Consider the following 12,792-nt stretch of genomic DNA (forward strand, 5'->3'; position numbering starts at 1 on the left):
GGAATGAAATTTAGGTATTTATAGAAATTTTTTTGGTCAAACTAGCCTTAGATGGTCAAAAAACCATTGCAATTAAATTCTAGCCGTTTGATCAAAATTTGGATGAAATACGACCATTAAATTTTCATCTAGCCATTGGAAACTCTTCTTAAATGTTGAATCAAGTCAAGATTCATTTCCCAACCTGGGATCATAAATCTAACCGTTGAAGGCCTTCTAAAAAACACGAGTGAAATTCTAGCCATTGGATCACCTTGGGTGAAATCTAGACATTGATTGGAGAAGGGAGAAGCAATGGAAACATCATCAACTTTTTGAGAAATATTTGTTGAAATATTGTCAAATTCCTGCAACCAACCCAATTCTTGGCAATGAATCGTCTATTTTGTCGACCACACTGATATATTGCCTATATTAACCAAATTTTCCATCAATCGAGCTTTCAATGAGGAATTTCACTTCAAGGGTCTCTAGTATCCAAAAATATCAATGAAACACTAATATCCAAAATATCAGTGAAATATCAACAATATTTCACAGCATTTCAAACCTTGATCTTATCTCATCACAAACCAAACATGGGATAGGATATGATATCATTTCTCTTATCCTATCCCATGCTATATTTAGCCAATCAAACATAGCCTAAAAGTTTTTTCATGTACCTAACCTAATTCTAGGATAAGGAACGAACATATTTGGGTATCTCTACAAAGATCATAGGGTTTTCGAGATTTGCACCATTCTCTTCTTCGATTGGAATTTATTTAGTAACATTCGTTTCATAGGTAATATTTTTTAGCACCTAGATCTAGAGTGTTATTTTTTTTAATGCTTTCATTGACTAAATCTAGTGTTCCTAGGAAGATAGTTGCATGCATCTCAATGATTCAGGACTTGGAATGAATTTTCCAATTATTCCAATATTTTACGAAACAAAGAGGATCGATCACCTTCAAGTCATGCATCAAGTTTTCAATACAACACCTTCAACAAAAGTTGAAAAATAAGTTGAAGGGATAAATTACACAACCTAGTAGATAATGATTTTATATTGAATTTAAGTTATAAAGTGACAAGTAATGTATTCAATAAGTATGTACAATTAGTAGCATAACATTTCAAATCATATGGTATCAATAACAACACCATAAGCATCATCAACCAAGGAAATTCAAATACACCAATCTCACAATAGCATTGGCCATTTAAACGTGCATTTTAGGGACATATATCTATGCCTCGACTATATCCTAAATAAGATCTTTCAAACCAATGCTAAAATCAGTTTTCTATCTTTTTTCTTTTTTTTTTTTTATAAGTGCTCTCACCCAACAATCATAAGGCCACCCTTTCCTTGGTGTCAATCTCTTTTCTTTTTTTTCTTTTTCTTTTTTCCAATTCTAACTTGTGTTCATTACCAATGCAGGATTCACCACTTCTTGTGCCTTAGAGCACCATATACAGTCCTCACCATTTGCAATGATGTTCATGTCCTAATAAAAGTTAACCACAAACATTATATATCCCATGACACATTATTTCCAAGCCATTCAAGTATTTCGAAAAATACACAAATAACTAACCGCAGGTAAGACTCATGGGTGTTTCAAATACAATATATATATATATACATATATATGGATTTTGTTTATTGTCCATAGTCGACTGTTTACAATAGGTGGGGGCGATGAGCTTGGCTCTCATCCAGGGCTATTCCTCCGCGGAAGAAGAAGAAAATGATAGATTTTCGCAAAATTCATCAGAAGAAGACGACCAAAACGACGTCGCTTACGCCCCTTTGAGTCGTCCGATTGGAGATAAACCCTCGTTCCATTTCCCCACAGCCTCCTCCGGATCTGCTCTTCCTTCTGCATTCGATGCATTCTCCGAAGTAATTTTTTTCCAAATTCTGTATTGCTACCCCTTTTGGATGCTGAGAAAATGGAAGAAAATAGAAAACCTAAATGATTGCGCCTGCTCTTCTTGAACCTTTATGTTTCCTAGGTCGTAAATAATGAAAATTTTGGGACTCGGAATCTTTATTTTCTTTGTTTTCCCTATTCTTTAGGAGGAAATTTTTATTATACTTTCTGGGTTTCTTTTCTTTTCCAACGTTTCCTTAGCAGCCGAATGAGAATTTTTATTACTGTTTGATGTTTTATTTTCTCTTCTCCGTATTTTCTGAGCAATGAAGTGAGAATTTTTCCATGCCTTTTTAAGCGACAAATTGAATTTTGATTACAGCTTCTTGGTTCCTTTCATTTGCCCATGTTTTCTCAGCAACCAAATGGGAATTTTCATCGCAATTTCCTGATTTCTTTTCTGGTACCATGTATTTTCAGCAAACAAGTGGAAATTTTGATTAAAATTTCCCCTTTTAGTCCAAAGTTCTTTCATATTTGATTGGAGATTTTATTAGACCTTGGAATCAATGTGGTTGGTTCATTTCCTACCTATTTTTGAGTTAGAAATTTTATTTTTTATTTTTTGGTTTTTGGAGATTTCAGGACCGCCGGATTTCCTGAACAATTGTGTCCAAGAGCAGGCTTCAGCTGAAGATGTAGAAAGGCAGCGACGGCGGCATGGTGGCTGGAAAAACCGTTCTGAGAAGGAATTACCCGCCGGTAAAGTGTCAATATAAATGTTAATATTATGCTATTTTATTTTGATTGATTTTAGAAATTCTGTTGGATTGTGGGACATTCAGGTTTGCTTGGTTTTGAAAATTTGAATGGTGGACATGTTTGTTTCTGGATTGGTTTCTATTGTTAAATTTCTTGTTTCTTGAAACTTTTATATATAAGTTTTAGGGTTTTAAGGCTATGTTTGATTATAGCAAAATACCAAGGTTATGTTTGGTTCTTAGAAAGTTTGAGGGAAAATTTAAGGAGAAGAAAATAGAGAGGGAAAGTGGAAGGAAAGAAGAACTAAAAGAAAATAAAAAATAGGTTCAAAGTCAATAAATTATTTTTATATGTTTCTTTAGATTCATTTTACTTATTTTCCTCCATTATATAAAGATTAAATAATTTTAAAATATACAAATTTTTAACTAATTTTAATTATATTTAATTTTCTTTCATATTTCTCATAGTGAAATCAATCATGAGAAAACTATTTTCCTTAGCATTTTTTTTCTTTCCTCCATACTTTCTAGGAACCAAATGTAACCCAAGTAAATTGACAAAGAAAAATGATTTTCTTGTGTTTGATTTTTTATTAATTTTAAATCTATTTTTTGTTTTCTTTTACCTTTTTTTTTTCCTCTTTATTTTCTTTCCCTCTCATTTCCTTCAAATTTTCCAATAACCAAACATAAACTAAAATTGCACCAATTTTAGGATATGTTTTTGAAAAAGTTGTTAAAATGTGTGTTACCAAGTGCTTGTTTGGATACACTTCATATTTTCTGATTTCAAAAATAAAAAATAATAATAACTTGACTCTTATATAAAAAATATGAACTTATTTTATATTCTTCAAAATTATCTTTAAATTTTTTAAAATTTGAGGTAGTAAAATTTTTTTAATACCTCAAATAGTTTAAACAGTTTTTTAAGTTATCATCTTTTTAAGGCAAGTCTTGAAGAGTTCTTATACATGAAAGTTACTATCATTTTCTATTTTTGAAAATAAAAAACAAGGTGTGTATACAAACGAGCACTAATTATGTTTTTGTGTCATTTTTCATTTTCTCTATTTTCGACAACAAATTGTTGTCACTTCAGCCACCAAATGGTCCTTAATTTCTTGCAGAATATCGATAAATTTATAATTGCTTGATCTTTTTTGGTTTGTCAAATCAGTGGTGTGAGCATTTCTTGGTTGATCCTTCTATCTCAATGTACAACAAATTTAATATTTTATTAACGCATGATTCTTTTAAATTTCTCTTAGTGTTCTTTATCTTTCAAAGAGAGCCCAAAATTAGCTGATTAAGTCACTTTTCTCACTTTCCCAGGATATTCCTGCTGTGTTTGATTCTAAGAAAGTACTAAAGAATGAAAAAAAATGCGAAAGAAAATGATTTTCTCATGTTTGGTTTTATTGTAATGGAAAATGTAAAATAAGTGAAATGGGTTTGGAATAATATAAAAAAATAATTTATTGATTTAAATTTTTTTTTTCTCACTTTTTCTTTCCTTTTACTTTTCCTCTCTATTTTTTTTTTCCTCACATTTTCTCTTAAATCTTCTAGGAACCAACCATGACCTCTCAATTTATTGTCTCTTGCTTTGCCCTAGACTTTGTTGTTATAAGATTTAGCCGCATCTTGCTTCTCTAAATCGTTCTTTTGATTTAGAGGAAGTGATGACTGATGGTTTAGTGAACCATCTTTAATATTGTTGGATGATGTTACCTGGTTTCTGGGGCAGTTCTGTAAAGGTCTTGGATGAGTAGTCTAATTTATATTGATATTCATTTGGATAGCAAATTGAATATGGACCTAAGGTTTCCCATTCTAGGAAATTGAAAATCTTAGACTTGGTTCTCTAATGAATCAAAATATGTTGTTTGGCTGGGTGGCATGAGCTAATGGAGTTAATAGAAATCCAATTCCAAGCTTGAACTTTGGATGCCTACATGATATCAGGATTTGAAAAGTGGTAACAATCATTGAAATATCAAGCCAAAGATATTCTGGTATTAAATAATGTTGTTTGGCTGATTTAGTTACCTGAACTGGGTATATGTAAAAAAATTGATCCTTTTAATTTCCTTGTGCCTTAGTTTACCTATCAAAAGAACCAAAAATAAAAAATCTATAAACTTGCTTAAAAGGAAAGGAAATCCTAGGGGGGTTGGGCTGTTAGACCAACGGTTCCCAAAATAGGTAGCACAAGATAAAGTACCTCTAGTTGGGGCATCGTTCACTCTACCTGGCTCCTCCTTAGATTTGGAAAAATTTAAACTTTCAATATTAGAAATGTTTTGCATGTTCTCTGCCAAATTAAGTGCTTGATTAGGATTTTTTCAATCTTTTCACCTTCTTGGTCTTGTTTGGTCCTATTTATTTATTTGGATAAGCTATGTTGCATGGTTGTGAGTATGATTGTCAGATACCGGTATGTGTCTAAGTGTCCGATCCTTCACCAATTTTAGGATATGAGGACTCGACTAAAAGATCCAGAAAGGGGCACAATTATAGGATACGACATAATAAAAGAAAAATCAATTAAGAATAAATATGAAGTGAAGATATCATTTTTAAAAGCTGCGATCTTTTCCTTCTAATTTCTTTTTTTTCCTCTTATCCTTCAATTTTTTTTTCAATAATTCACTTTTCAATTAACTCTTCTTTTTCTCTAATATGATTATTACTAATAAAGTTGAAAGAATAAAATGATATCAATGAAAGAAAATCAAACAGTCACATCTAAAGTAAAATAGGAGTGTCCTACAAGGATACTACACCCACACTCATGTCATTTTGTGTCAATACGGCTATTTTTGGTGAAATTGAAGGATCCACCTTTCATAGTGGATACGATGCTCTTATATAGTTATTAGATAATTTATTCCTTTTTTTTTCCGGAAGTCTCTAAATTTTAGTAGGAGATGAGTTTGAAAACTGGGCCTTATGGAAAGTTTTCTATCTTCTTCATTTGCTTTTCTTCTTTATTTATTTATTTATTTTATGGTAAGCTGTCCATCCTGCTCTACAAATAACCATCACCACTTAGTGCACTTTATTCTGAAGCCCTACCTTCAATCGGAAACCTTTTCCCTATTTTTACTCCATTACCAAACTCTTTAATCTTCTTCCTTGCTTGTCCAGAAATTCAACAAGCTTGTGAATTTAATTTCAATCCTTAAACCACTTAAAAGGACATAACCACTCATGAACTTTGTTTGCATCTACATCTCACACATACAACTGCAGTTCAAGCAGAATGTTATTTGGTTATAAGCAACCTTGCTCAACAGTTGAGGGATGTGCTACATCAAAGCCTTCAATATAATAAATCATACGCTATGGGGCTTTATGTCTGATTGAGATTTGGGGTGTTAGAAATTCAAATTATCATCAGATACCTTAAATTGATTATCTGTTCTAGAATTCTGAATCTCGGAAATGTCATCAGATGCCTTAAATCAAATCATCTGTTCTCGAATTCTGAATCTCAGAAAGTGCACCATTCCCATTACTTTCCTTGTAAGTCATAAATTTGTCCACATGAGATGCAGTTGCTGCACAATCTTCTAACTCTTCTCTCACCAAATATTTCCTTTGTAATGGCAGAATTGATGGGATTCTTCAGTGTGGTGCATATTTCTGATAGCGTTGCTTCACCTGCTAATTTGTTGAAGGCATTCAAGCCGGGGAAAAAGATAAAGAAAAACACCAAAAAATAAAATCCATTGCCCAAACTAATTATGGCTTTTAAATTCCTAAGAATTATGTGTTTCAAACTATTGACCATATATTTTCGGTGTTGTGAGATAGATTCAGCTCTTATGCGCTTCTGTCTCAATTTATTGTTTTGTTCCTCTGTAAGAAAATGGTTTTTGTCTTGATTTAATGTTATCCCTTGGATCATGAGAAGTAACTTTAAAGTTGGATCTTATATTACTTAAGGTGCTGTTGTGAAATCCAAAGCCCAGCTAGTCGGAATCCATGAGAGAGTGAGAAGTGATATTGAGGGTAACCTTGCTCCAAAATCATCAGTTCAACCTCCAAAGGGTTCTTTGAGCACAACACAAGGGGAAGGGAAGCGGGTGGCAACTGCTGCTAATCCTAATGCAGAAGATGCTGCTGAACTTCTGAGGTACATCATCATTGCTTTTTTTGTCAATGGGTAGCCCAAGTTAATGAACACAACCATCTATCTAGCTATTTATCAACCTATCAATCTCAATTCTGGTTTTGGTTGTAGGATGTGTATGCAGTGTGGAATACCCAAGACATACTCCAGTGCGCGAGGAATGGTCTGCCCACAATGTGGGGATCGCCCACTTGAAGATGCAAATAAAGAGACTGACAAGAAGAAGGGATCAACCATCAAAGAAAAGGAGAAGAACAAGAGGATGAAGGGGCAGTCATCTCATGCTTCTTGGAAAAGTGAGACAGAGATGCAGCTCCGGCAGCAGTATGATTAGTAGCAGAACCTAAAAGAGTAAGCTGGATCATGTAACATGTTTTAGGAATTTAGAAATAGGATTGGCAGAATCACCCATGTAGCTGAGTTGAATTAGCAGAACCCAAGTGCCCTAGGCACATATGTAATGTCTTTTAACGTTGTTGCCTTCTTTGTGTGGATTTTACTAAAATCTAAACTGGTGCTTTTTGTTGTTTTTTTTTTTAATCATAGATCAACAATGATGTACAATCAAATTTTAGACATTGCTGCAGTTGAAGTTACCTTGCTTGATGATTGAGGACTTTGCAGTTTGGTTAAACACCTAGAGGTGAAACACTGCTTGGTCACCTAGAAAAGTTTGGGTACTCAATCTGTTTTGTGTTCTTCTTTTCTCCTTTTCTCCTTTTCTAGGAGTATGATCATGGTTAGTTAGGCATGTCTGTTTAAACTCTTTCCTCTTATGAATTATATTAGTCTATCAAAATAGGAATCAATGGGCTTCTAGGGTTGATTATTGAACACTTTTTACTGTTAATTAGCCATATTATTGGGTAATGATACTCAGAAACTAATAAGACTACTTTCTTCTGGTCCTCAACCCTAAGAATATTATTTTATAAGAGTTTTAAGGCGTGTTTGATACATGGAAATGAGGAATAGTAATGGACATCTTATTCTTTTTCTCATTCATTCTCATGTTTAAATAACGTAAAAAAGTATAAGACAACACTCTATCCAAGGCTAATGTTATTACTGGTCTCAGGTATGTCTTGTTGTCAAAACTTGTCATAGGAAGATGATTGATCAATACCTAGAAATGCTAGATTGTTTAGTTAGAGAGTTAAATGAACTTAAGGCTATGTTTGATTTTTGAAAATTTTAAAGGAAAATGTAAGGAAAAGAAAATAAAGAGGAAAAATAAAATAAAGAAGTTTTTTTAAATAAAAAAAAAATTAAAGTCAATAAATTATGTTTACATGATATTTCAAATTTATTTCACTTATTTTAATTCCTCCATATAAAAATTAAATAATTTGAAAATATATAAGTTTTTAACTTTTTTTAATTATATTTTATTTTCTTTCATATTTTACATGGTACAATCAAACATAAGAAAATAATTTTCTTTAACATTTTTTTTTTCTTTCCTTAGTATTTTATGAGAACCAAACTAACCTAATGAAATCAAAGGACCATTGTCAAGATTGTTTAGTTGAAGTTCAACCTCAAATGGTAGCCAACGCCAAGATTGGAGCTCAAATCCCCTCAATTGATTGACTATAGGTCAATATGCTCCTCAACCATCTATAAATCCACCTATTGATCTAATTTTCCAAGATTCTATGAAAACTTCAATTTTTTTAGCTTAAAAACAATAGGAAAAACCTAAACAAACTCCTTATGATTTTGAAGACGTTTTATACATCAATTACAAAGGTGATTTTCATTTTAAAAAATTTTTATCCAATTTTGAAATTTAAGGTAAGTTTGAGTTCAATTAGATCAGTTTTGAATGTTTAAATAAATGATATGCAATCCTAACTTAGTATACCCATAATCTTACATAAATTAACCTAAAATTAATCTTGATAAATCTTCTTTTTTATTTCCTCTTTAGCTTCATATAGTTTTTTCTTGATTACTCCAAGGGAATCTTCTTGTCAATTACAATTAAAGATGAACTTTAGAATCAAGCCTTGTTTTTGTTATCCTCATGATATGAAATTAACCAAACCTTAGTCCAATGCAAAAAACAAGGCAAATCACACGTATCTAGCTCATAAACATAGTAGAGTGATCTCCAACTTGTAGAAATACAAGACTTCTATGACCAAGAACTAGAAGAAATAGTTAGTAAATTGTTGGAAACCTTAGACCTCTCCATTACCATACCTTGATCATATATGTGTATGCAAACTACCCTAGGCCTCTAGATCCTATGAAATGGAAGCAAAAAAAAAAAAAAAAAAGTCATATTTTTACAAATCTAGGATCAAAAGGAAAAGTATTAGAAAACTTTACCTTTGATTTGGATGTTCCTAAATCAATTCCACTCGATGAAAATGAAGAACAAAGAATCTGAAAGTCTCTAACACCTAAGATCTTTTGCCCAATGACTTGAACCATGATCTTGACATTCTAAAGTGTGGGCTTTGGATAGAGGAATCCTAAGTTTTCTCTCTTTAGAGGTGGAAGACGATTCTATCTCCAGCAATGAAGAAAACCCTAACCTCTAAAGGGATATTTATAGGGTTCCCTATTAGGCTTAAGTGACTTAAGCCCACCAAATATTGGTCACTTAATTTAGCCTAAAATGAGTTTTAATTGATTAATTAATCATATAAAGTCATCTAATTAATCAATTCGCTCAATCCAGATAACTTGTTCACCATCCCTTGTGTAGCCTTACACAATTACCAAAATGCCCTTATGCACAAGAGTAAACCAAGAGTCAATTTAACCCTCATAAACTATGTCATCATGGTATATGAGCTTAGAGAAGGAACCATTGGGGTCCATAGGAGTACTAGCTCCCTCAAAATCCAATTTTGAAGTTTATTCAACATTCAACTAAAGAGAATCAATTATACTCTAGCACTTTATATAAATAACAATGAGATGTACCTTGGGTCTATGACCTACTATCCACTACATGCAGACTTTCCATGAATTGGTGTCCATAATTTAATAAGATGGTGCTATCACCTATCAAGATTACCTCTCTAATATTTGAGTTACAGATTTCACTTATTATATGATCAATTGACATACTCTAGCTCCAAGGAACATATGTCAAATTTTCATTAAAGAAAATGTTATGACTATAGTATTTTAGAGCATATGTCACCCAAGGGAACACACTGTCTCTATCCATGAGATATCATGATGCCTTTTTTTAGAATACTTTTCCATCAATTGTGACCCAATACATAGTGATATATGACTACCTTAGGATCTCATTCATAGGTCAAAGCCTCATGTTGACTTTGACACAAACTCAATATCCTCTCAAAGTTAAGGGTTCATACAGTATAATAGCTTGGTGAATCATGACAATTAATAACCTTACGTCATGATTCACCATAGGTCCTATCCAATGCGCATTACATACACTGACACTCACCATGGGAAAACCATCTTAATAGATAAGACAAGTCATCCCTCTAATTAGGAGGTAGTATATTACAGTTTCAGATGGATTTCCCAAATCCATTAACCGACTATGAACAACTCATCACTCTACAAGGAACCTATGATTTTGATCTTCTGTGCAACTCCTAATACACCCAAACTATGTATATAATGTGAGTGATGTGGGGCATGAATGCTCAAATAACCAATTAATGCAAATGGGATAATAAACGGAAACCAATAAACATAAATAAATAAGTTTATAAATGCATCTATATCTATTACATCATGTTATGCTTTCTAGGGCTTAATTCCAACATAAATATTGTATAAAAAAATATCTAAGGGTCTATTTGGCCTTTTTTTTAAGAACTTGTTTTTAAAAAATATTTTTAAGTTTAAGAACAAAAAACAGTCTTTTGGTATTTTCTAAAAATAAAGGTGTTTTTTAAAAACATTTTTAAAGAACAAAAAAAAAATATTGTTTGGATATTTTTTTTTAGTTTTTTTTAATAATATTGTCTATTTTGATTTTATAAGATATTATTAATTTGATTTTTTAAGATTAATTAAATTTAATTCAAGTCTTATTAAAAATAAAAAATAAAAATTGTAATTTCAAATCGATCAACAAATAAATAGTTTTTTATTAAAATGTGAATATTAATATTATAATAAAATCATAAAGTTATATATATTTTTAAAAATATATTATTTTAGTATATATTATGAAATATGAATATTAACATCTTCATAAAGGTATAATTGATTTTTTTTTTGGTTAATAATTTTTTATTTGAAATGTATTGAAAAAGAAAAAAAAGAAATATCATAATTTTCTAATATCGTATAAGCCAAGTTTTATTTAAAAACAAGAAAATTTTCAATTTTTTTAATACCTAAATAAGCCAAGTTTTATTATTATTATTATTATTATTATTATTATTATATATGCATATTTAATACTCAATTACAAACAAAATATTTTAGATTGGTTTTTATTAAGTCTATAATTAATTAGGTCAACTTTGTGAACTCTAAAAATTAGTAGATCCATTAAAGAATTCAAAGCATTCTTACTTGATTTGGTCTCATATGATTTAGAATCTATTTGCTTAGTAAGAAAATTTGAAAAAATATAGTTGTGCAGAAGAGAAACATTAAAGACACAACTTTTTATGAATCACAAATTACTTTGTTCTCAAGCCTTGAATCTCATTTGGTGTATGCAATTATTCCTAGGGCCACTAGATCCCTATGCATAACGGAAACAATAACATTCAAAACTTAATAGGAACTAGTATTACGGGTAAGGAGTGCTTATCGAAAATTCGGATGTTCCTAGAATTGATCCTTGCAATCAAGAATGTTGTCGAGTGCACTAGTAGTTGAAAGTCTTCTAAACCCACTAATCTTCCACCCAATCATTTGTCCTTGAGCCTTAGCATTGGATGGTGGAGATCTTTGAAGGTTGGAGGCTAGGATTCTCCATCTAAACATATAGGAAAAAATGGAAGAGACATTAGTCTAAAGCCCTAACCCCTATGGGGGCATTTGTAGACTTCCCTATACACTTAAGTGATTTGAGCTCACCTTAGGCTTGGGTAATTTAATCTAGTCTAAAAGGATTCTAATTAATTAATAATCTAATAGAAGACTAATTAATCAATTAGCCTAGTTTAGAGATATTGTTTACTAATTTTTGTGCAACCTTTTGCAATCATCAAAACACCTTTATGTACATAAGTGAACTAAAAACCGATCCAACCCTCTTAAACCATATCATAAAGATATATGAGTTCGAGCAAGGACCATTAAGACCCACAAGGATAGTATCGATTCCCTTATAATTCAATTTTTAAATTGACTCAACATTCCACTATAGAGAGTTAATTGCACTTTATTAACTTGTGTATATTACAATGAAACACTAAGTGCTTGGGTCCATGACCTACTGTCCACTGTATATAGTCTACCCATAAACTAGTGTTTGTAATCTAATAAGATGAAAGCTATTAGCCTCTTAAGATTACCTCTACCATTCTTAAGTTATAGATTCTCTTATTGTATGATCAATTGACATATCCTAACTTAAAAGAGCATATGTCAAATTTCACTTAAGAATTTACTATTGTCATAGTTTGTTGACATCTTAGATCTATGCAACAGAAACAATATCAAACTCTTTTTAAGCTCAATAATAGCTTGTAGAGATGTTTGGGTAAATTGTACCTTAGCTCAAAATAAAACTTAATATGGAAACCAAGACAAGTATTTTTTTTTTTTTTTTGAATTTATCTAGGAAGTTGTTTAGCTCACCTTTCATAGCTGACGTTAGAGTCTTCTATGTGGGTGTTCATTTGAGACTTCTTTGACACTATTTAATCTCTCTCTGGTAGTCTTTTGACTCTGACAATCATGCATCCACGGTCTTTCAATCTCTTTGTCTTAATCTAAGTCCATTGTTTGGTTGTTTCTCTAACTTTCATTTGTGGATATCCTCATAGTAGAATGTTTATGGGATTTCCTATTGCTTTATGGAATTTGTTGTTTTTGGTTCCTAGTAATGCTAGAT

At 31.5% G+C, this 12,792-nt stretch overlaps 1 protein-coding gene across 1 annotated transcript; it reads left to right on the forward strand.

Moving 5' to 3' along the window:
• The first annotated feature begins 1,456 nt into the window (after positions 1-1,456).
• Positions 1,457-7,376, forward strand: LOC100251961 (uncharacterized). Its single transcript, XM_002265199.5, has 4 exons — positions 1,457-1,894; positions 2,504-2,627; positions 6,584-6,773; positions 6,882-7,376. The coding sequence occupies exons 1-4, from the start codon at positions 1,691-1,693 to the stop codon at positions 7,102-7,104; spliced, it is 741 nt and encodes a 246-aa protein (XP_002265235.1). The 5' UTR covers positions 1,457-1,690; the 3' UTR covers positions 7,105-7,376.
• Positions 7,377-12,792: the final 5,416 nt, after the last annotated feature.

The sequence above is a fragment of the Vitis vinifera genome, chromosome 12 (assembly GCF_030704535.1).
Source record: "Vitis vinifera cultivar Pinot Noir 40024 chromosome 12, ASM3070453v1".
Classification (NCBI taxonomy): Eukaryota; Viridiplantae; Streptophyta; class Magnoliopsida; order Vitales; family Vitaceae; genus Vitis; species Vitis vinifera.

What these genes read in the sequence shown, in the direction of transcription:
- LOC100251961 (XM_002265199.5), top strand. Translation starts at nt 1,691, where the DNA reads ATGAGCTTGGCTCTCATCCAGGGCTATTCCTCCGCGGAAGAAGAAGAA. An exon ending in CATTCGATGCATTCTCCGAA is followed by an intron (nt 1,895 to 2,503) that starts GTAATTTTTTTC and finishes TGGTTTTTGGAG; the next exon opens with ATTTCAGGACCGCCGGATTT. An exon ending in GATGCTGCTGAACTTCTGAG is followed by an intron (nt 6,774 to 6,881) that starts GTACATCATCAT and finishes TTTTGGTTGTAG; the next exon opens with GATGTGTATGCAGTGTGGAA.